The sequence below is a fragment of the Trichomonascus vanleenenianus genome, assembly GCF_965637985.1.
Source record: "Trichomonascus vanleenenianus strain CLIB 3782 genome assembly, contig: TRVA0_003S, whole genome shotgun sequence".
In the NCBI taxonomy this organism is placed as follows: Eukaryota; Fungi; Ascomycota; class Dipodascomycetes; order Dipodascales; family Trichomonascaceae; genus Blastobotrys; species Blastobotrys vanleenenianus.
Genome location: NW_027481884.1, coordinates 132018 through 154989, shown reverse-complemented (window position 1 = coordinate 154989; position 22972 = coordinate 132018). Strand labels below are relative to the sequence as shown.

General features: G+C 49.2%; 10 protein-coding genes across 10 annotated transcripts; 2 read left to right on the top strand and 8 right to left on the bottom strand.

Annotated features, from left to right (window-relative positions):
* Nucleotides 1-250: 250 nt before the first annotated feature.
* On the top strand, nt 251-930 carry PTH1 (aminoacyl-tRNA hydrolase; the record flags this gene model as incomplete). Its single annotated transcript, XM_076682449.1, has 2 exons — nt 251-304; nt 370-930. 2 exons carry the CDS (start codon nt 251-253, stop codon nt 928-930), a joined length of 615 nt encoding a protein of 204 aa, XP_076543232.1.
* Nucleotides 931-1245: 315 nt separating this feature from the next.
* TRVA0_003S01508 (autophagy-related protein 101) lies at nt 1246-1887 on the top strand (the record flags this gene model as incomplete). Its single annotated transcript, XM_076682448.1, has 2 exons — nt 1246-1303; nt 1355-1887. The coding sequence occupies 2 exons, from the start codon at nt 1246-1248 to the stop codon at nt 1885-1887; spliced, it is 591 nt and encodes a 196-aa protein (XP_076543231.1).
* A 720-nt stretch (nt 1888-2607) lies between these two features.
* Nucleotides 2608-3018, bottom strand: TRVA0_003S01486 (CoA-binding protein; the record flags this gene model as incomplete). The annotated part of the gene is made up of 1 exon (XM_076682447.1): nt 2608-3018. The coding sequence occupies one exon, from the start codon at nt 3016-3018 to the stop codon at nt 2608-2610; it is 411 nt and encodes a 136-aa protein (XP_076543230.1).
* A 585-nt stretch (nt 3019-3603) lies between these two features.
* On the bottom strand, nt 3604-6348 carry TRVA0_003S01464 (uncharacterized protein; the record flags this gene model as incomplete). The annotated part of the gene is made up of 1 exon (XM_076682446.1): nt 3604-6348. One exon carries the CDS (start codon nt 6346-6348, stop codon nt 3604-3606), a length of 2745 nt encoding a protein of 914 aa, XP_076543229.1.
* Nucleotides 6349-9372: 3024 nt separating this feature from the next.
* Nucleotides 9373-10407, bottom strand: TRVA0_003S01442 (N-acetylmuramic acid 6-phosphate etherase; the record flags this gene model as incomplete). Its single annotated transcript, XM_076682445.1, has 1 exon — nt 9373-10407. The coding sequence occupies one exon, from the start codon at nt 10405-10407 to the stop codon at nt 9373-9375; it is 1035 nt and encodes a 344-aa protein (XP_076543228.1).
* A 653-nt stretch (nt 10408-11060) lies between these two features.
* On the bottom strand, nt 11061-14261 carry TRVA0_003S01420 (uncharacterized protein; the record flags this gene model as incomplete). The annotated part of the gene is made up of 1 exon (XM_076682444.1): nt 11061-14261. The coding sequence occupies one exon, from the start codon at nt 14259-14261 to the stop codon at nt 11061-11063; it is 3201 nt and encodes a 1066-aa protein (XP_076543227.1).
* Nucleotides 14262-14821: 560 nt separating this feature from the next.
* Nucleotides 14822-17230, bottom strand: TRVA0_003S01398 (uncharacterized protein; the record flags this gene model as incomplete). The annotated part of the gene is made up of 1 exon (XM_076682443.1): nt 14822-17230. One exon carries the CDS (start codon nt 17228-17230, stop codon nt 14822-14824), a length of 2409 nt encoding a protein of 802 aa, XP_076543226.1.
* Nucleotides 17231-17399: 169 nt separating this feature from the next.
* Nucleotides 17400-18635, bottom strand: TRVA0_003S01376 (PEX28-32 family peroxisomal membrane protein; the record flags this gene model as incomplete). The annotated part of the gene is made up of 1 exon (XM_076682442.1): nt 17400-18635. One exon carries the CDS (start codon nt 18633-18635, stop codon nt 17400-17402), a length of 1236 nt encoding a protein of 411 aa, XP_076543225.1.
* Nucleotides 18636-19760: 1125 nt separating this feature from the next.
* Nucleotides 19761-21107, bottom strand: MCH2 (putative transporter Mch2p; the record flags this gene model as incomplete). Its single annotated transcript, XM_076682441.1, has 1 exon — nt 19761-21107. One exon carries the CDS (start codon nt 21105-21107, stop codon nt 19761-19763), a length of 1347 nt encoding a protein of 448 aa, XP_076543224.1.
* Nucleotides 21108-21856: 749 nt separating this feature from the next.
* Nucleotides 21857-22315, bottom strand: TRVA0_003S01332 (uncharacterized protein; the record flags this gene model as incomplete). The annotated part of the gene is made up of 1 exon (XM_076682440.1): nt 21857-22315. One exon carries the CDS (start codon nt 22313-22315, stop codon nt 21857-21859), a length of 459 nt encoding a protein of 152 aa, XP_076543223.1.
* Nucleotides 22316-22972: the final 657 nt, after the last annotated feature.

Here is a 22972-nt window from a genome sequence, read left to right as displayed (position 1 = left end):
ATAATCCAAGTCCTCTAAATGAATTAAAGGAAGCCGATCCACAGTTTCCTAGCTCGTCACAAAACGATTTCTTCGCCGAAATAGACACAGACTTCAAGCTCGTAATGACCTCGTATATAAGCCTCCTGAAGAGATGATGGCTGAGTGTCATATTTTCCCCGTTCTCAGATGTACGCGCGGATCTTGCACCAAAAAAGCCGTTTTCTGCCAAATTTGACCAGATCCCGAAGTGCATTTACCATCGTTAATCATGGGCAAGAAAGCCCGCATCGCAGACCTGTTGGCCTCTCCGGCCTCTCTAGTTGTACGTTCGCTTTTTTTTGTATCTTGGCATGTTTATCCGGTAGATTTGCTAACAGAAGATGCTAGATCATGTCCCTGGGTAACCCGGGCCGACAGTACGCCAAAACCCGGCATAGCCTAGGCCACATTGTACTCAACGGAGTCATAGACCAATTCCGTGAGAATAGAATGCTGGAGACACATAATCTCGGCAAGAACAAGGGCATGGTGTCATGGTTCCCGGGCTCACACGACCTCATCTTCTTCGAGTCGTACTCGTACATGAACGTATCGAGCGTAGCTCTCGAGAGCTATCTCAAGTTTCACCGCGACCACATCCGCACGCCGAAACAACTTCTAGTGCTCCACGACGAGCTAGACCTGGACCTGGGCAAGGTTGTGTACAAACAGCCTAGCATGGCCACCAACGGACACAACGGGCTTCGCAGCATCGTAGCGCGGTTCAAGCAGTATGAACCACCGTTTGCGCGCATCAGGCTCGGCATTGGGCGTCCCGAGTCCAAGGAGCCCGCAGTTGTCGCCAAGTACGTGCTCTCCAAGTTTACGCCAGCTGAAATGGACATAATCAACTCCCAGTGCATTCCCGAGACTTGCGATCTCATCGCCGAGGCTCTAAACCGGAGCTAGCTGACTTTCTGTATTATACTTTTTTTTGTCTCGTGAGGCTCGTGCGGCTTATATAGGTGCGGCTCGTGCGGCTCGGATTCGTATCGATTGGCCCGTAACATACGGGGGATAAGTAAGTTCCGATGGTGTTTTACAAAAGGGGGGGACTTGTCGCCACCCAAAGGCCCCCCCTCAAAAATCCCCCGTCCCTGTTGCTCCGCTGACGCAGAGAATCCCCTGTAGCTTTGCGTGGCTGTACGAAATCACGTACCGGTATTATTTTGGGGTATATGCGGACAGGATCGGAGGTGGGACCTCTCTTCACCCCATGATAACATGGACATCAAATATGAGATAACGGCCGAAAAGTCGACAGTACGGGACGTTGTCAAATGTAAGCCAAAACCTTTACAGAGATAGAAAGCGGGAGCTAATAAAATAATAGGCCTCTTATCGACGATACTGTTTTATCGACTGTTTGGTCCTGCCATCCCGCAGACGCGGGAGGTGTGTGGAGTGACTTATCCGAGCATAGCGAGCGCCACTGTGGACGCCCTGATAGAGGAGAAGATCTCGTTGCTGCTGACAGCGATAAACCAGGGCGGGGGCAGCTTCGGCCAGATTGGCGTGCAGTTCTTTGAGAAGCGGAACAAACCTCAGCGGCAGTCGTGGTTCGCAGGGCCTCCCCGGTCGGAGGAAGTGTGTTGGGAGCAGTGGGTCATTGATGTCAATGTCGTCGAGCCAGCGTCAGAGAAGGAGCGAGAGGTGGTGAGGGCGGCGACCTCGAAGCGGCTGCGCGAGATTCTACTCGCCATGGTCAGCACGGTGAACCAGAAGAAGTCTCATATCCCGCCGATTACGACGACTGATGCGGTGCCTTTCCCTTACACGATTGTCGTGCCCAATACACAGGAAGCGAAGAGCAGTAGTAGTAGTAATGAGACATGGGGGGACGTGTTCAAGAAGCTGTTGGAATGACGAGTATCGATTAACGACGACTAAGTGGGCGGGATAGCGAGTAGGCGGTTGGAATAGCCGCAATGATGGTAATTGATAGAACAAAAGGAATTGCGTAGATAGCTAGATGATAACGTGTTAATGACTAACTGTACTACTACTCGAATACACTAATTGAAGTGAATTGTGATTAAGTAGCTTTGATTCAGTTACGATTGAATCTTTTCAGCAATTGGTTCAAATCCTTCAACTACTACGATGGTGGCCATTATTGATTACTCAGTATGCTAATATTATTGGCAATAAAACTCTCTGCATCAATTGTTACTGCTGTATAGTCAGGTCTACTTCCTACAATAGTGACTCTCCCGTTACAATCTAATTACTGTTAATCACTGCTAATCACTACTAATCACTACTAATCACTACTAATCACTACTAACCACTACTAATCACTACTAATCACTATGAATCACTACCAATCACTACTTATCGTTCAATAAAGTACCAACAGTACTAAAACTTCAACTAATCATATATATTGCTGTTGCTGTAACTGTTATAGCCAATGCCACTTGGCATTGTTACTCCAAACATTCTGTCATTGCTAGCTGCGTTTCAATTTATTGGTCAATATACAGAACCACTGCTCTCCGGTACATAGCACTAAGACTGTGAATATTGTTACTGCGAGAACTCGAGTACGATAATTAAAAGACCACTTCATGGCATGTACAATTTCTACAACCTGCTCAAAAACTTGTCACCGTTGACAAGAATGCAATCCTTAATGACAATTGGCACCACTTTCTTGGCGAGAGCAACAACCTCCTCATCGTGGGTGCCAGGCTGTAGCCAGATGGCGGCGACCGTGTCCTTCTTCAACTTGCTCTCAATGTCCTGAATCAGCTGTTTAGTAATGGCTGGTGGGGTGACGACACTCAGGCCAATGGAGCCGTTATCCGGCACTTCCACGTCCTTAATATTCTCAACCGACTGAATATCGAGGATCTTCTCCTTACGGAAGTTGATGGGCACTACTGGCAAGTCCCGGTTGACGTACCACTGGAGAACCTTGTGGCCGAACTTGGCCGGGTTGGAAGAGGCACCGGCCACGGCGTACACTCTCTCGGGCTTAAAGAAATGCTCCATTTTCAAATGCAGTTTTTTGCTTGACTGGACGGGGGTAATGTGAGCTTTATATTACGTGCTTGCCCCATGATCGGTGATTCCCGGTTATTTGAGTTATGCTGTGGAGAAGGCCCCATCGCCGGTGCACCGCTCGGGACAAGTCTCGGCAGTTCACCAGCCGTCCTAAGACCATGGAGCAGTCGCGACGGTAGTATACTGGTAGTACAGAGTATTAGTAGAGTAGAGTATTGACAAGGAGATAGTTCAAATTGTATTTGTCTGTTGGTTTTTAGGTAGATATTTGTAATTGATGACCTTCTAAATACGGTCTTTTTCGCACGTTCCCGTTGCCCTAGACCACCGCAAGCTAAAGCAACTCAACAAGTAGGGTCTTGGCGGGGTGCTCATTGGATCAACGTGATCAGAGTCGCATCTGACGCAGGGACCGTGTCTTTTCTTGGATTCACATGGGTGCCTCCGCGCAGCGGAGCTACGGGAGCTCGAGGGCTGGCCCTCGAATACCAAGGGAGACAGTAAAGTAACTGTGAAGTAACTGTGAAGTAATAATATACAATTCATAATCATCTATGTAAGGTCGTTACGTCGTTAGTATGGTGGAGGATGGGGGCCATGCATAGGCACATCGTTCTGGAAAACATCGTGCAAGTCAGAGTTGTAAAACGTAGGATGGCTGGGGTGCTGTGCATGATACGGCACCATGGGGAAGTTGATTGCGCCGTAATCGTGCTGGGTCGAGGCATTGGCCGCGAAATAGTCGGCGTAAGCGCCCGCCAGCTCAGGAGGGACGTCCTCTTCAAGCAGGTGAGTCTGTTCCTCCTGGGGCATAATGTCTTCGTTCAATAGTAGCATCCCGTGGTCCAGATCGTTGAAGTTCTGGTGGTATTGCAGGAAATTGACATTCGAGTTCTCGTTACCATTGGACTCATTACCATTCGACCCATGGGATGGATTGCCATTGTGACACGGAAGCATGGACGACTGGGGAGGCAATTGCGGCTGCTGTTGATGCATTTGCTGTGAAGACGATTGGGGTCGACGCAGCGGTTGTGGCTGTGAATTATGATAGGGTGAATGCTGGTGCGGTGAATGTGGGTGCGGCGACTGTGGGTGCGGTGACTGTAGGTGCGGTGAATGTAGGTGCGGTGAATGCTGATGTGGTGAATGTGGGTGTGGTGAATGTTGGTGAGGTGAAAGTTGCTGCGGGTGGGACGGCGGTGGAGGCAGGTCGCTCTGTAGCTTGTTAAGGTCATGGCTACTACTGTGGGAGGAATTGGGATGGTAGAACCGAATTGACTCAATCTCCTGCTCTTCAACCTTCTCATAACCCTCTTCGTAGTCTCCGCACAGCCCGGGCGTGTTTTCTGCGTCAAACAGATCCGTGCCCATCCAGAAAACCGTATCCATTCGCAGGGCAGCCAGCCCGGTGCCTTCTTCCCACCCCTGGGCCAACACCCGGAGCGCAAAGAGCCACTTGCGCAGCATCTCCCGTGTATCCTTGAACTCCTGCTTCGTAGGAGACGTGATGTGGTGGAAATATACAAAATGGGCCAATGTCGAGAAGTTGAGCCTCGTCGTCGAGTACCAAAACGCATGTAAATGCGAGTGCGAGATCTCCGAAGTGAACTTGATGATGCGCTGGATCGTCTCTGCGGCGTGGGCCCGGTAGAGATGGAGCAACGGTTTCGAAATGAGCCGCGAACACAGCGGGCGCAATCGAATCCGGTGCAGAAGAACCTCGACAGTCAGAGCCGCCAAATTTAAAGTACCGTTCTTGCAAAATTCGCCCTCGGGAGCCACCGCCATGTCGCGCAGGTCACTCGGTAAGTTCTCCCTCCAGTTCTCGAGCCGCTGGAAGTACTCGTCAACGCGCCCCCTGACTCGGTCTACGTCATAGTATCTCTCCTCGTGGTGCCGGACTGAATACAGCTCGTGGGCGATCTCGTCGAGCAGTCGTGTCAGGCTCACCATGTAGACAAACAGCCGCGACGAGGGCTCGTCCGAGGTAATGCAGTCCATAGTAGAATTGTCCCAGTGCAGCAACGACGGCCGGCCAGTGTTGACTGCCGTCCACTTCTCCATAATGTACACGGTCGCCCAAAGCCTCTTCCTGAGCGCTTTTTTACGCTCGTCAATCGACCAGTCACTGGGATCAAGGTGCAACCCGAGGTTGTGGCTCAGCGCCACGAGGCGCGCAATGTCGGCGGTCATAGCATACGTCTCGGCCGTCTCGCTGGGCTGCAGCCGCCTCTGCAGAAGCAACAGGAGACACTGTACAGAGGCCACAGTTGGGTACCGGGCCTCGCGTTCAAGCGCAATGGCGCATTCTTCATACAACTCCTGGGACAGGTTCTTGGGCATGACATTGACGCACAGGAGCGAATCGTACTTCCACCAAATACAGCTCAACGCCAACAAGCCCGCCAGTAGACCGACATTGATATTCTCCTTGTTATAGTAGTAGTCGTGATAGAAGCTCTCCTGGTCGACAATCGGATAGGTTGGGAAAGCGAAACGGAAGTACAGTGCCAACAAACGCTCTTCATAGCGCCCGACCTTGTCGTATATGCGCTTCCTCTGGGCCCCGACTTCGGCCATGTACCGCTGTTCGCGCTCGGCGTCCTTGATGGCGATGAACTGAACAGGTAGAGCCGGTCCACGCCGCACGCGCCGCACAGCATGCTTGATAAACGTGCACGACTCATACTCATCGTAGACAAAGTACTGCAGCAGGTACGGGTCTTGGTCGCCGGAGAGGCCCAGCAGCGCTCCGGAATCGAACCCTTCGGGCACCAGCGGCGGCTCTTTAGACACGGGAGCCTCGGAGCGCGGAGGCGGCTGGAACGGAGGCACGTCAATGGCACGGGGCAGGGTCTTCTTGGGCTGCGGCACGGCCAGGCCGCCGCGCGGCGTTGTGGAGGTGGCGGCGCCACCTCCAGCCGCACCCGCCGCACTAGATGCGGCGCCTGCGGCTGATCCCAAATAAGAAGGTCGCTTCTGCACGCCGCCTCCGGGGCGCGGGCTCTCAAACTCTCGCTTGACCTTCTTGGCCGGCTCTGCTACAAAGGTGCACGACCCTCCGATCTTCTTGCACATGGCGCACGTCCCCTCGGGGAGCATATCGCATCGCGTCTTGCGTCTCCGACACAGGTCGCACGGACGGTTGCGTCGCGAGCGGTACGGCCGCACCGAGCCGTTTGCATTGGGGACAACTGTATTGGTAGCCGCAGACTCGGGCGTCTGCACGGTGAAAGATAGTGCACTACTGCCGCCCGTCACTTCATATCGGCCAGCTATTCGATCCGCTTGGAACGATGTCGTGTTCGCCGACATCAAATTGCCCCACGAATTATTTTTTAAAAATAATTACCTCAAGCCAAAAAGGTAACCAGGTATACAGGTCTAGATAGGATATACAGGAGGTATAGTATAGAAGAATAGTACCGTAGTCTCTCTCCACCTTATTGTCTCTTTTCCCACAATGCAAAAAACAATTTTTTTTTGGCCAGCGGAGGAGGGCGGGAATGAAGTCCACTCGGTTGTGCTGCCCCTCTCCTACAACAAGACTGGCGGGACGCCTTGACCGGATCGCTTCGAACAGAAAAATTGCTTGATATGTCGCGCTGATTGGAAGGAGGAGAATGGAGAGCGATGGGGTGGGACTAGGGCCCTTGGGAGACGGATTAATTTTACCGTTACGTAGAGCGCCCAAAGAGGAAACATTTATCACTACGGGATGCATTGGTGTGCGGCTGCTGCTCTCAGGGCTTGCCCTTTTCACTGGGTTTATTGCAATATGGTAGAGAATTCCCGGTAGATAAATCGGTGTTGGTTATTTATCTGCCATGGGTTTATCGAACGCTTCGTCCATCTAGCGAATATGAATACACTATATTATACATCTAGCATGGCGTTATCTCGATCAATCAGTGGTCACATTTCTTGATACTATCTAGCTAATTGGATCAACTCGTAACAATATTACCATGGTAGCCCTTATGTTGCAACAGTAGCAAATATCTATTCTACATATGCCTTTCGCTACATTTGCAATCCTCATAGCATATCAAACTGTTCCTAGTAGCCCCTCCTGTAACCTCTCCATGGAAAGGAAAGATCTGTTCAAGCGTTCAACTGTCGCATATGATCGAGTTGATTCCGAGTAGGCGCTTTATATGCTGTAGTCAAAATGTTATCCCCCAACGAGTTACATCTGTAGAAAGTGAACATAGTTGAACCAATAGTTGGAGACTTTCCAGTGCCTTTGAACTGCTTAATGGCTGGCATGGGCGCACATCGCTGGAATCCCTGGGTAACGGGGAATTCTCGTCGTTCACTTCAATCATCTCCACGGGTGTTTTCTACGTCGCTATTTTCCGCAGCTGGGTCTTCATTACTGGTGATCTGTGTGTTCTGGGAACTGATTTTTCCAAGATAACACGCCTACATAGTTAAACTCATCAACTTTGCGGAATATTGAGCGGGTTAGTCCAAACCGTTACACATACGTTACTGATTGTGTTCATGGATGGCCGTTGGAAAAAGCAGCTGATACGTCGAGGAGGTGTCTATCTGCCGATTTCCATTTCATACGTAAGTGAACTTTAATGATCTCGTCTCCCTCGCATCACAATTATCATTCTAATGCTAAATCATGTTACCTTATGATATCTGAGGCATTCGAGGTCTGAACCGAGCCTAATTTTTCAATATTTCTAGCCGCATGAGGTCAGTGAGATATGCATATTTCACTTTCAAATGGAAATGAAATGTCATTAATTGAGACCAACCATGACCCATCTTGGGGGGTATCAGGGTTATTTTAAAAAGAAATCACAATAGGCCAGTATCGATACTAGATCAACGTAGAAACTAGTCGCAGAATGCTTTACCAATCAGTCGAGATCTAGTTGGAGAAGCCGTGTATTGAATCCAGGCATCGAAGCGATAGATTGCGACCATCTGAAGAGGAGAAGGACCTCATGCAAAGAGTAATTGGATATTCCGGTTAAAGAATAATTGCCTGCCTGACAGTGCGGCTGATAATGCGGTATTTTGTCCTGTGACAGACTTTTACCAGCAGTGCTAATCAATCCACCATGATTGAGGAATTTTACAAAACATTGTAATTTGTTATTCATTAAATATGTTTTTTATCGCTTTCCTTTTATTGAGCATCGGTATCTCAGCTGATCTATTCTAAGATACCAAAGTAACCAGTGTCATCATCGCTATAGTTAGTATACTCCTTTCCCCTTCTATTGAGGAGACAAAAATTTGACCAACCAGCTCCAAAGATGGTCACTTGTAAATACCACCAATTAGGGCTTAACTTTTCTTTTAAACGACACTTGTATTTTAATACCAATAATAGTCTTGATTAAAGTAAGTTACCTAGGGTGAAGGAGGAATCGAAGTACGATAACATCATCAAAATAATAAAACAGTTTCCAAATAAAGGCGATTTCCTCAGCAGTAATCCGCTGATAGCGCGAGAGAAAAACCCCCTTGGCATGATGTAAATTGATTGGGCGCTTTGAGCCACTAGTTCATTAATTAGTTGTCGGAGAGATTTTGGTGGTCTCTTGGTGCTTTCGAATTTTCTTTGTTAGCTCAACGTGCCGTGGCAGTCGATTGACCCAGTAAGAGTCTGTTGGCACAGGGAAAAGACCTGCGCTACTGTCGAATCGGGCCTGATTCGGTGGCTACCGATTTGTTACGTCGCTTCGAAGTGGAAATCAGAGCGTTCCGCGGGTTAAGCCCTCGGGAGAGCTGACTTGTCTTGAATCGTCAGATCTCCTGGAGTCGGATTTCGATCGATTATTCCTCCGTCTCGCCAATCTTCTCTTGATTATCCTAATTATTCTTCTCACAGGAATCATATTAAATAAGCGTTCTACGAACCACTGAAGCTCTTGTTAAGCGACGACGATTGACCTGCCGCGCACAGCCTCACATAGCGGGGTTTGGAGGGACTGGCGGGGTCCCCCCGTTACCAGGGTACTCAACAATCTGCGAACTGTCTGTTACTGTACCGATAATACTTTCATAATAATCTTGATTAAAGGCGGACTTATCGAAAGTACATAAGGTTCGTAATATAATATAACAATATCCAAATAAAGGGACGGGGTCGATTTCCTCAGGGGTAGTCTGTTGATAGCACGAGGGAAGAAACCTCCTCGATGTAATTTCAATTGACTTGTTAAATCTCTTGCCTTTTGGATTATTGCGTAGTATTTTATATTTTTTTTTGCGTCTATACAAACTTTATCATCATAGTACTTCATAACCAGTCGTCATCGTCATTAGAAGTATGCACATGCCAATTGCTACCCGTTATTCTAGAAGGTATCATTAAGAGTGCTGCTTGAGCACCCGGTCCAAAACTCCACCAGCCACAATGAGTTCTGTCTGGGCCTCAACAGGAGTGAGACCACTCTTCGCCACGGCAATGGCGAGTTTGACGGACCCGTCGCAAGCCTTGATAAGTTCGTCAAGCCTGGCTCTAGCCTCATCTTCCGGCAGGGTCGACAATTCAATTGGGGCGCTAGTAATCCTCTTCGAAGCGACGTCCTCAATGAGATAGAGCAAGGTGCCGGCTACGGCTCGGATAATTCGTCGCGACCGCTCCTGCAGCTTCAGGTTGCTGGCCTTGACATCCACCATCAAATTGCCATAAGTCTTGCCGATTTTGATCATAATGCCAGTGGAGAACATGTTGAGCACGAGCTTGGTCGCGGTACCCGCTTTCATACGCGTAGAGCCAGTAACCACCTCCGGGCCAGTGATTGGCGTAATGAGGTGGTCGACCGTCCCGGACACCTCCATCTCCGACGGCGAGGCACAGGAGATTCCCACCGTAGTGCATCCCAGCTGCTTCGCATAAGCAAGCCCTCCGAGCACGTAGGGAGTTCGCCCCGACGAGGCAATGCCCACAACAGTATCCAGTGACGGATCAATGTTCAATTCCTCAAGCGCGGCCTTGCCGTGCTCCGGCGAGTCCTCAGCGCCCTCGATAGGGTTCCGGATAGCCCGGTCTCCGCCGGCGATAAGCCCAATGAACTGGTTTGCCGGGGCAGAGTAAGTTGGTGGGATCTCAGAGGCGTCCAGAACGCCGAGCCGGCCGCTAGTGCCTGCACCCATGTAGATGACCCGCCCCCCAGCTCTTACCTTGGGGAAGGTGACGTCTATGGCCGCAGCAATGGTCTCCAGACACGGGGTCACCGCCGCGACAGCCTTGTGGTCCTCGCTGTTCATGATCCGGACAACCTCGACGGTCGACACTGAGTCGATATGCGTACTGTTTGGGTTCCTCCCCTCCGTCTGGAGGCTTTCTAGATCAACGACAGTCATTTCTGGTAGGCTCTGAGTGCAGTAGCTCCCGGCCATGGGGCTCCTTGGTATTATATATGCGCTTGGAGAGAGCGACGCCTTTTAATGTGCAGTCGTCGGCCTATTGGCCGGCTTCGCCGAAATCACCGGTAGACACCACCCCCTCCGTCTGCGATGTTAGACAGAACCGCTACCACTAGCGCCAGATAGATCCTCTCGCCCGTATGGGGAATGACTGATGCAGTTGAGCCGGGTTCTGTCAATGCTACATTAGCATCCACGAGAGCTCGTCGTATTAGCCGCATATCCCCCACGAGCTGGGGTCCACCGTAATTCTTTGTATTGTGTGCTAAACTGTACTACGTAATAGAATTATATAGACTGGAGTGTGCCGCGTAGTGAAATTATAAAGGCGGCGGTGTTTTGACTACAAAGGAGAATAGAATGTGTGGAGGATCAAGGCGAAATTGCCGGCTGGAGAAGGGTCCAGCCCACCGTTTGATGGAACACGAAGTGCATATGTAGCATTGGTAGTGCGTCTCGATGCAACTCTGGCTCGCATTGCGTCGTTGTAGACCATCGAGAGATGACCTCCCCTGACCTGCTCAGTGAGCTTTACTGACTATAGCTAGTTGATCCAATTAGAAATGAAAATAAACTATTTTCAGCTAGAATATAAACCTAAACCCAAGTAATGTAGAAGAGAAGCTTTAAATCAAAACCACCAATGATATGGCGGCGGCCATGAGCCCGATGATAGGTCTCACTATCGGAGAGTCGTTCGATTGGAGTGGAGAATTCTGGCAGCTCCCGTCGCTGCACGAGACATCGCCTTGGCTGGAGCCATCATTGCCTATTTGCTCTGGCTTATTACCATCATCCCCGCCATTATTTCCGCTGCCATCAGTTCCGCTCGTCTCAATTGCGCTATTCGAGCTGTCACCGCCATTGGTACCATTGGTGCCGTCAGGTCCAGACTCATTCGACGGCGAATTGCCAGAGCTTGACTCTCCATCCGCTACCACGCCCGAATTGTCTGAGCCAGACGGACTCCCTCCATTGCCTGGATTTGTGTTAGTAGCGGAGTTCTGTGTAGAGCCCCCTGGGCTAGCGTTGTCCAACTTGCCAGATCCTCCAGCATCACTGGAGCCAGTAGATGGAGACCCTCCAGCGTTACTAGATCCAGTTGGTGGTGAGCTACCATCGTTGCTAGGTCCAGTTGAAGGAGACCCTCCAACATCACTGGATCCAGTAGATGGAGATCCTTCAGCGTTACTAGATCCACTAAATGGTGAGCTACCATCAGCTGGGCCCTGCTCGCCTTCGTCCTTGGAAGCAGTTGGGGAGTCAGAGGTCGAATCGCCGTTTCCATCCTTGCCCGCGTCCTTAGGGCCATTACTAATAGAACCCGCAGTAGTATCAGAATTCACAGCAGTAGCGTGAGAGTCAGAAACAGAAGAATAGTTCTCAGTTGGAGTTAGACTAGTAGCAATTGGCATGCCATCGTTCAAACAAGTGCCCTTATGGCAGCTCACAGTCACGGTTTCCTGACCCGCAGGGCCCGAGGCTGTAAGAGTAACAAGCCTAGTGGGCTCAACAACATTATTGGCAATCGAAGGCGGAATAGCACTAAGTGGGCAGACGGTGGCCGTAGTGTATCGACGACCATCAGAGTTAGACAAGACAGCAGTCAGAGTAGTCATTTGAGAACCATCGTCACGGTTGATAGTAGTATACGGCTCACCATCAGAGCCATACAACGTAGTATACTGGCCGCTATGGCTAATATCAATATCTGCCGACCCTGTGGCAACGCTATTAGGCAAACTGATGGTAGGCATGGTGTAGTTAGACGCCTTGAGAGCACCATCCACTGCTGGATTACCACCTACTGCTGAGTCACTGGCACTCATGATCATACCACTGAGGACTCCAGTAAGAGCCGTGCTCAATGGCTTGACCAATGTAGTGGTGTACGGGCCGGTATCGTTGAAGCGTACCGCCGTAGTTGTCAATTCATGCCCAGTAGGAGAAGCCATATCATCGAGAGTCGTCGCGTAAGCACTACCGTCCTGTGAAATCGTCTTCACTTCCCTTTCTGTAGCCACACCAAGAAGAGTAGTAGTATAGAAATCACCATCCTGCGAAATGGTCTTCACTTGCTTTTTGGCCGGGTCAACCGGAAAAGTAGTGACATATATATCACCATCCTGTGAAATGGTCTTCACTGTATTTTCGGTCGGATCACCCAGGAGAGCAGTGGTATAAACACCAGCATTTCTCGAGATGGTCTTCACTTGTTCAGTCGCATCACCCAGAAGAGTAGTAATGTAGAGACTACCATCCTGCGAAATGGTCTTCACTTCCTTTTCCGTCGGGTCAACCAGAAGAGTAGTAGCATAGACATCACCATCCCGCGAAATGGTTTTCACCTCATTTTCTGTAGTCAAACCACCCAGTAAAGTAGTGGTATAGACATCACCATCCCGTGAAATAGTCTTCACTTCCTTCTTCATTGCTAGGCCGTCCAGTAAAGTAGTAGTGTAGATACCATCATCCTGCGAAACTGTCTTCACTTTCTTTTCGGTCGGGTCAACCAGAAGAGTAGTAGTATAGACATCTCCATCCCGCGAAACGGTCTTCACTTCCTTTAGGGTTGCCAGGCCACCTAGTAAAGTAGTAGTATAAACACCGCCATCCTGAGAAACGGTCCTCACTTGCTTTTCGGCCGGGTCAACCAGAAAAGTAGTAGTATAGACATCACCATCCTGTGAAATTGTCCTCACTTGCTTTTCGGTTGGATCACCCAGAAGAGTAGTAGTATAGACACTACCATTTCTCGAACTGGTCTCCAGCATTTTCTCAGTTTCCGTTGCTCTTCCCGTACAGGAAGTGCACGGCAAGTAAGCAGTTGTAGTATAGGTACGATCTCGCTCGGTAATCGTCTTCACTTCCTTGCTCACCTCAGTCTTAACGCCTCCACCACCGCAGTCAGGCTCAGTGCACGATTGGTAGAACGTAGTAGTATATACGCGGTCGCCTTCAGTAACTGTCATAACCTCCTTGGTTGTAGCATTAATTCCCATTCCGGTAGTTGCGACAGCAGACTCCTCTCCGGTGCAGGTAGCACATGGATGGACAATTGTAGTAGTGTAGGTATGGCCATTTCCGGTAATTGTCTTCACTTCTTTACTGATCTCAGTCTCAATACCGCCATCGCAACCAGGTTCAGTGCACGATCGATAGAACGTAGTAGTGTATACACGATCGCCTTCAGTAACCGTCATAACCTCATTACCAGCCATACCGGCAGTGCCGAGAATCGACTCCTCCCCAGAGCAGGTAGCACATGGATAGACAATGGTGGTAGTGTAAGTATGGTCACCTTCAGTAACAGTCTTGGTCTCTTTCGACCAACTATCCGCTCCATGAGCAGTCGTCGTCCCATTTGTTGGAATAGTCAGCGTCGTGGTAAGCAATGTTCCGCTTTGAGAGATTACTTCTGTAGTAGCTCTGCTTTGGTCACCAGAAATCGCTGTAGCGGTAGTCGCATTTTCCGGTACGACAGCGATCGTATTAGAGCCATTCTCATCGGATTGAGTAATGAGCACTGTACCAACATTACCAGGCGCTGTAGCAGCTGCCTCATCAATGCCCTCAGTGCCACCAACCGTAACGTACGAAGTACCGATATAGCTTAATTCACCGGACGCCATCAGAGTCATAGTCTTCATGATATGTTTCTTGTCGCCATCGCTGCTGGCCACGGCGCTGATCACAGAAGTCTCAGCCCGCTTTTTGAAAGCCAATGACTGGCTTCCAGCCGAATTGAACGCCTTGGGGGTAGACCCCTGTAGCGCAAGGGCCACGCCAGTAACTGAAAACAAAGCAAAAATCTTTGTCGTCACCATGTTTTCACGGACAGAGCTAGACAGGATTTGGTAGCAATTAATGCTGGTATTATATATTTACATCCTCATTGTATCTTCTCGTACAGACGTCCGAAAAGTTGTCTCAATTTAATGACGAGAACACTAAAGTCAATTAGCCTCGAGAGGCATCCTACTGTTTAGAGGAATAAACAGACAAGCCATATCTGTGGCTAAGTCGTATAGATGCCAGGCTTTCCAAGACAGAGATTTAATCAGTTTTTCCCCCCTTCTCCCTCCCCCAATCACCAAGACGGAAGTGTCTTGCCCTGTCACAAATCTCATTTTTAGCATTAGATTGTGTATCATCAAACATATGAAATTGGTGTAAAAGTTATGCTATGTGCTAGTTCGTTCCATCGTTATTGTCTTTCGTGAATTTCCAAACACTGAAGATGGGTGTTGTTTTAGAAGAACCGACAGAATCCCGGAAACATTTCGACGCTGGAGTAAGCTTAAAGAAAATAAAGAGGCTAGGGCAAAATACCGTACGTCTAAATCAGTTCTATGAACCTTTGCTAAATATATATCTAAAACGAAATTCATGCAAGTGTCAGCGAAAGCCGCTTTAATAGTCTCCTCTTTTTTGGCTCTCGGTCGGTTTCCTCTTCGGCAACATTGAGACTATATTTCGGCCAAATAGACTCAAACGCCTTCCAATTGACTCGACCACGGACATTTTGCTTTGGTTCAATAAAATCTATGCGCGCGAATATCACATTGTCATTTCTTACAACAAAGTCTGCGCTTTCAAAGGATATGTCGCCGATGTTTGAGTCCAGCACTGCTTTTACTGTCTCGTGCGCCGATGCTGCCTGGGCCAGGCTGGTCAAGTCTAAGCCAGGCAGATTTTGTAGCAGGTCTTCGTATAACAAGTAGAAGTGCATCCTGTTACCCTCTTTCATTTTACCACGCCCAATTAGCTTTGCAATACACGAATCATGCAATGGCCGTAGCTTGCGGTACATATGTAGTGAGTGCTTAAACTGTGCCTTGGTTTGGAACTTCTCCATTATGAGCGTTTTGGGGAGATTGCTCAAAAGAGCGTCAATACCCTCATCTGGTGCTAGTAGTGGCATTGGTGACTTGGTTCGTGTTTTTAAGCATGTTGAAGAAATTTCAGTAACGTTTACCCGGAACATGTTCTTGTAGATTCTGGCCACGATGAGCTCGCCCAAGTCGACACAAATTTTGCGCTGCGGATGTACCTCCAGGGCAAAGTATGCTTTTTGTGAGGACTCAAACAACGATTTCAAAGGATTGAAAATGCTAGTGGTAGTTCTGGATGCCTTTCGTTCTTCAGAAGAGGTAGTAGAATATGATTGAGTCCTCTTCGGAGACATTGCTGTAAAATCAACATTAAGGATAGGCCCAGATATTGATGGTCTTGATTTTTTACGTTTTGGAACGTGGTCGAGGACCAAGCTTCGTACCGTGCTAATAGATTGCCTCGGTGAGGTAGATACAGGGTAGGACTTTGGAGAGATTTCAATGTCTTTACTGGCTGCTGGTATAGTAGTGTATTCTAGCATGCCAGTCTTGAAAATAGGGTGATAATGTTTGTCGGATTTTGTGGAATCACTTTTCTGCATAGACTGTTCGATTAGCTCATCCAGAGTAACGAGAGGCGAAGATGGTTCAGACGAGCTAATCTGGCTCAGCTCATTAGCGAAATGTATGTGGCTGTCGCTAAGTCTTTGCAATTGGCGGGGATCAACGGTTTCTTCAAGTTGATTGTCTCCCCCAATTATGTGAAGCTCATGACGTTTGTGAATAACCTCAGCAGTGTCAGAATCAGGATACCCTGTGTCCGGCAATGCCAGTCCATCAATATCCTTTCCTTCAGTTTCTCCTTCTTGGCTTTCAAGCTGTCCATCAGAAGTCTCTAGAGAGTCTTCTTCTCTACTACCGCTGGGCTCATTGAGCAAGGCTGTTGGAATCCAATTAAACTCAAAGATTAATTGACGACATGTAGGCCAGACTTGGTCCGATTTTATAATGGAATAAACGTCGCGATCGTCATCTTGGCCCGTAGCCAGCGAAGGAAGATATATTAGAGCCATGAAGAATCCGTCAAAGAGCACAATGCGTTCAACCGAGCTTTTTTTAGCGGCCTCAATGATATGACGCAAATCACAGTAAAAAGTCGACTTAAAATTAGCTTCGGCCTCGCTTCTGTTATCCAGTGAGTTCATAAAGTTCTGAATGTCACCGAATCCCGCAGTGTTGATAACTCTGAAGTGCACGAGCATTCCTAGACTGCTTCGAGACCCAGGCGCAAAGACGCTAATCAACGAAACGGCAGTGTCATCCAGGTAACAGATGTATTGTCCAGACGACTTGGTAGGCGAAGGTGACTCAACTGATGAATCTTGCAAGACGGTTTGAAAAGAAACGCCCGGTCTGATGGTCCGGTACGACTGTTCCAACAGACAAACTGCCGGGAGCATGATGGATTGTTCAAAGTACGATATAAAATCCTTCTGACTACCAGTGGCCAAATAGCTGTAACTTTTTTCAATTGCCTCAATTAGGATTGTTTCTGTCATTCCTCCGCTGCTATCATCGCCAAGCGCTACTTGGTCGCGTATTTGCCTGAGCACGTCGGTTGAGCCTTCAGACATTTGATAGTGAAACTCCTGGGGGGTTATATATGCGGCATCGAATACGGGCATCAAGTCGTCGTCCCCCCAGTCTTGGCTGACAGTCTCAAAGTCTTCGTCGCCTCCAAACAGGTTATTCTCAATTGCTGTGCCAAAGTCCACCTGAATAGGCAGGGCATAAAACAGTGGCACGAGTACTGCCTTTGACAGGTTTCGGCTCACCTGAATGTAACAATTCTCGAAAATCCTTGGGTCGACGGAGTCCATTTGAAAAACAGGAAGTAGGTAAGTTGATAAATTAGTGCCACGAACTTCCAACTCTATTTTACAATACTTGAAATTTGCCATTCCATCTTCGCAAGTTTATCGGAAGAACAAGCCAGCATTCCGTCGAGTTTATCGGAAGAACCAGCCAGCGTTCCGTCGAGTTTATCGCAAAACAAGCATTCCATCTTGGCGAGATAATCGACTAACAAGTTTATCTGTAAACAACAAATAGTGAAATAAATAAGATGGGCTATACGGGAAGAGGGTCTGCGGCCTTCCTGAAGCACTTGCGTACCCACCGCCTTCTTCTCCACTCGCCACGCTTGCCATTGATATAGTCAAAAGCCCAAAAATGGTCAACGTCGACTTCGACATTGCGGATGCCCCGGTCCTTGACCCACAATTTTGTACCGCAGTCGACCTGCCAGGGGAGTTCATCATCAAAAGTCCATCCCTCCGGTGGCTGGACGTCCTCGAGGAAGCGGCATCCCGGAGGACGGGTCGAGGATATTCTATACGGCGAATTGAGAGTGTAGACGGCCGGTGTGTACACCCACGGGTCCCACATGCGCGGAGTCAGGCCTTGGCGCTGAAGCTCAAAGATCTCCACTTCACGCTCTTCTGGCTCCTCGTCCAGCACAATGTCCTTCTCTCTTATACGGTCTACCATCAGCTGCATGACATCGTCCCGGCCTTCCCAGTACTCATGGTGCAGCTCCTTGGCCCGGGACTTCATTTTAGGGTGACATAAGCCCACTATTATCCACCCATTGGCGATGGCAAACCCCTTGAGGGGCACAAACGAGGCCCCGTATGCAATCAGAGGCAGCGCCAAAGTCATGACAATAAATAATGCAGAGGAGTATGATTCGTCGACAAAACTGCCGGCCTTATAGATGAATTTGTCCATGTTTTCCAGAGCCTCGATGATATGCGCCAGGCTCTGCTGGAGCTGTCTGAGCACCATGATGAGGTCCCTGTCCGCCTGAGTGAGCCGCTCGGCGGGTCTGAGTTCGGGCGTGTAGTCCGCCATCTCGTCAAACTCGCGCCGCATGGGCTTGTCCTTAGGGTAAAGCATGACTTCGCGCGGGTGTCTCTGGTCGAACCCGGGCACCATGACTGTTAGTATGAAGCTCACGAGCGGGATGACCGCCGCAAGGTATGGATGCAAGCATATGAATGTGTATATCCCCAGCAGCGACAGGGTAAATGCCGGCTGCTGCCACGACAGCATTTTCGCCACCTGATACTGGACACTCCATAGCGCCTTGGATCGAGTGTTGAGCTTGCGCAGGTTGTTGGCTATCGACGGGATAGACAGGGAGGGAAGCGAAGCCGCGAGCTCGGGGTCGTTGGCCAGCCGCTCCAGGCGCTTCGTGTCTATTTCCTCCCCATCCTCCCTCTTCATTGTGTAATTAGCCCTGACGCTATTGGCCGTGGCGGCCACTAGTGCGGCAGCCGACGAGAGCTTCTCGGCGTGCTCCATTAGGGAAGACTGTTGCGCCATTTTTTTTTGGTCAAGTGCGGGCACTCCAGAGCCCCTTATATTACCGAGTTCCTGTTGCTTCTGTGCACGTTCAGAATGTCAAAGGATACAAAGCGTGGACGAAAACTGGGGTAGTACTTGAAGGGGGTAACTGCATATACGGCGGTCTTCGGGAGTTGCGCCCATCACTTGAATTCACATGTCTCATCGGACACATGCCATTTTAGATACGGAGTTATTGTTGGTACTGTTATTGTCAGAGCCGCTATTTGACATTCTATAAGTATTTATTAATATTTCAGAGGGATAGTATATTTTTTTAGTTGCTCAGGGTAATCTATAGATGTTTGGTGATATACTATTGGTAAACTACCCGAGGGCGTAGCATATCCATCGGCCTATACAAGGACGAAGCGGGGGGTCTTCCTATGTTTGGGAGTACAGTATTCCACTCATAAAGCACTACCAGGTATTCAAAAGCAAAGAGTTCAATTAACTAGTAGTTCAGCACGTTTCTATCATTGAAAGTAGTAGTTCGGAGTATTCTAGTTCGACAGTATAACTTCACGCTCTCATAGCCGAGGTGTTAGGTGGATCAACTTACAGTCGGGTTTCAGAGAATGAAAGTACCGTACCCCACATTTTTGAAATGTTCTGTGACGTACCGGTAGTGCCCAAAGGGGCGTTGATCCTCCTATGTGGTTCCTGGTACCTGTTGCTACGTCTGTGAGGGGAGTTTGCAACACATTGTTACCGGAGCTAGTAACAGGTGCATTGTAACTGGAGTTTGTTACACACTGCAGCAGGAGTTTGATATGCCGTACAATGTAACGGAAATTTGTTATACACCGTAATGAGTTTGTCACCATGTTATATTACTTGGTACAGTATTTCTTTACAGGTACTAGTACTTCATTACCTCCTACACAGGGTTCCTCCGCTTCGCGGGCGTAGGTAAAGTACTTAGTGTTGAATCATGATTTAGCTGTCCCAATATTCAAGGTATTTCATATAGCATTGAAGAAGTAGATTGTTCACGTATTTCATACACCAATAAAGAGGTGGTATTCAACGGAATGGTCAAATTAGTCTATTACAATCGCTTTTCTATAGGTCATTAAATAATTAGCACTTGACAAAAATCTTGCCCTTAGTAATCAGCATCCGGCTGAGGCACAGGAAACCCGTAGCAATGGCAATGGCAAGACCGCCGAACAGCTGAGCCCCCAAGTAACCCCCACCCATCATCTTTATCAAGGCTCCCGCAACCGGTGTGCCCATAAGCAGACCGAAGCCAGCAACGAAGAAAGTCATGCTCAGCCGAGTACCGATAAGAGACATATCCTTGGTCATACTGGCGATGCATGCAGGCGGGATAGACACATAGGACCCTGAGAAGAACCCAAACAGCACGGCGAACACGATAACACCAGCCGAGTCCTTGATTCCGATCCATGCAAAGGCGAGCACGGCTGAAGCCGCCGTACACGGGATGATCATGTTCATGGGGCCCGTCTTGTCGGCGATGAAATTGGGGAAGAGCCGGCCAAACACAGAGCCAGCACTGAGAATCGTCACCATGTACGGAACAATGGCGGAAGAGAGGCCGTTGTCGGCGGCATACGACTCAATGTAGAAGATGGGTACATATAGACCAATGAAGCCAAAGAAAAGGGCCGCGGTAAAGGCCACAAACGGCCAGTCCGTGAGAGACGCAACATCGATAAACGGGCCAGACTTTCGCGGCGGAACGCGCGACTTGAGGCCAAAAGCAGGAATAAGGTCCATAACAAGAACCATGAAGCCAATGATGCGCGTCGTCCACGGGAAGCCCACACGCGGAATGAGATTCTGCACTATAATAGGGTAAACTACACCGCCGACCGAGGAGCCGGTGGCCATGATGCCCAGCGCCGTTGCTCGCTTCGTCGTAAAGTATGGAGCGATAATGGAGAGAGCGGAAACAAACGTACAGCTACAGCCCAATCCGGCGCAGACACCCTGGGCCAGGAACACCTGGTACCACTCGGTAGCCAGGCTCGTCATCATGAGGCCAAACACCAGCAGCACGACACCAACCCACAGAACTGGGCGGTGGTAGCCAGCGTCCAACAGCCGGCCTGTAAAGATGGTCGCCGAGATGACGAAGAACCCTTGGAAGGACCCGATCCATGAGATGGTCGAGTTGGTCTCGTTGCTAAGCAGGTTGTCCTTGTAGTAGCTCTGGAATGCTCCAAACGCGTTGACAATGCCCCAGGAATTAAACAATGCCAGGAACCCAGCAAAGACCTGGAACCAAGCGAACCAGCCGCCGTTTGGTGGTTCGTCAGCCACGGGCGCAGTAGTAGTCACAATGATGGACTTCTTCTCGCCCAATGCACTCTCTTCGTCATGATTCTCCGACGACACCTGGTCTTCAAAGAGCTGGATATCGGTCATCACCATTTCGCCCTCCCTCTTCTTGATCGTCATTTTAACATTAATATCGTCCGTTGATTCTTGTTTAGTTTTTATTTTTCAGAGCCTTGTCGTACTCCATAAAAAAAATGCAGTAGCGGTTTAGCGTCGGTATTTAAAAAAATTCTGACATTAGTAAGTGAGCCGTTCACATACACACAGCTCGCTCTCTAACCCCCCTCTCCTGCAGCACTTTCGGATGTCCAAGAGCAAAAGAGACAGAAAAGCTTAGGGTACAGGCGGAGGATGGTACCCGCGCCCCGGGCCGCATGTCGGATCGACCGTTAAGGCCGGTGGATGTTAGTCACCATCGCAGAAAAATGTATCCACATCGGAGCATAGTCGGTCCGTCCCCTACTCATTCGAACAGGCCGCCCAGGGGGTCGACGCATTGTCGGGTCCAATGCCCATCTCCTGGTGCGTGGAGCATGCCGCACTACCTGCAGCCATTTCGCAGTTCGCCGGTGCGCGGCTAACCAATTTGGTAACATGCGGGCCGCTCCCAACGGAACAACCTGCATCACGGCGTACCGACATCGACATAAATGGCTTATGGACCCCTATGCGACAGTTGATGTGTCTTGACCGGTCCGTATATTAAGAGTGGGATCTTCCGTACCAGGGCACAAACGAGGCATATAAAAGGCGATCAGTTTTCGTTATCCAGGTCAGCGCAGGCCAGTTCACTCATGAAAGTTGATCAATTCTTCATACTCAACATTCACATCGTAGTCTGGTTTATGTGCCGTATTGGGCAGGTTTAGTTACGTTTTTTTGTGTTCAAGTAGCTGGGCAGCTTTGATAAACTCCTGCTCATCCTTGCGGATGTCCTCGTTCAACGCATCCCAGTACTCACGGTAGATGAGCTCAGCAAGTTTCTGGGTCCACGGGGCCGGAGGCTTGCCAGAATACTCTTCGTCTCGCTCTAATCCAGCATTTTTCAGTAGTTGTTCGTAGAGCGCCTCGCACTTGGCTGCCGTAGTAGGCCTATGCCGGTCGTTTACCACTAGTGGGTGTTTCGCCAGCGCTTTGCTCACTTCATCAAATTTGTCTTCGCCTAGCTCATAGACCAGTTGGGTCAGTAGCAGCTTGCACACCAGGCTCGGTTCCATCTGATGTAGGGGAAGGGAGGGAAGGAAAAAGAGAGAGTTATGACGCGTTGCCGGTATCTTCGGATCGATGGCGTAGATGGGCGAAATGATAGGTTGGTCTTTACGGCGCATGAGTGGTATTATGTTTACGCTGGCGCAAGGTGCTCCCGAGTATATCTCAGTCTGAGTTACAGGGCCAACGAAACACGGCAGGGCTAACGTTGGTTTATTCGAGGGCCAGCCCTCGAGCTCCCATAGTTCGGCTACGCCGAGGGTCGTTGAACTAACTAAACAATCTGGTACCAGTATTTCAGCGATAATGGCCTCTTGTTATATAACGAATGTAAACAATGACACAGCCGCATGCACTGCGGCACGTTTAAGTTTCTGAAACAATGGTAAAACCACGGGGCATTACGAGCCCCCTGCAATACTACTGCTGAAGATCCATAGCGATCTGAGATCACCCGAGACTGAGAAAGTTCAATATTTTGCGATCAGTTCTCAAACTCAGAAGAGTTCCAAATATTCCTAAGTGCCCCCCGATCTAATAATTAACGTACCGTATTACGTAGTTGCATGGAGAACAGACCATTTTTTGATTTTTGCCCCTTAAATTGCTCACGTGACTGAGCCTGCCATACGAGTGCACAAAAATAATAGTCCTCAGAGAGGACCATATTTAAGCTCAATTGAATGCGTTGTGTTTATATACGTTACTGTTGGCACGTTGCACCGTCATACTCTTCCATTGTACTGTGATTGTGGACGGTCCGTGCACGATTCGAT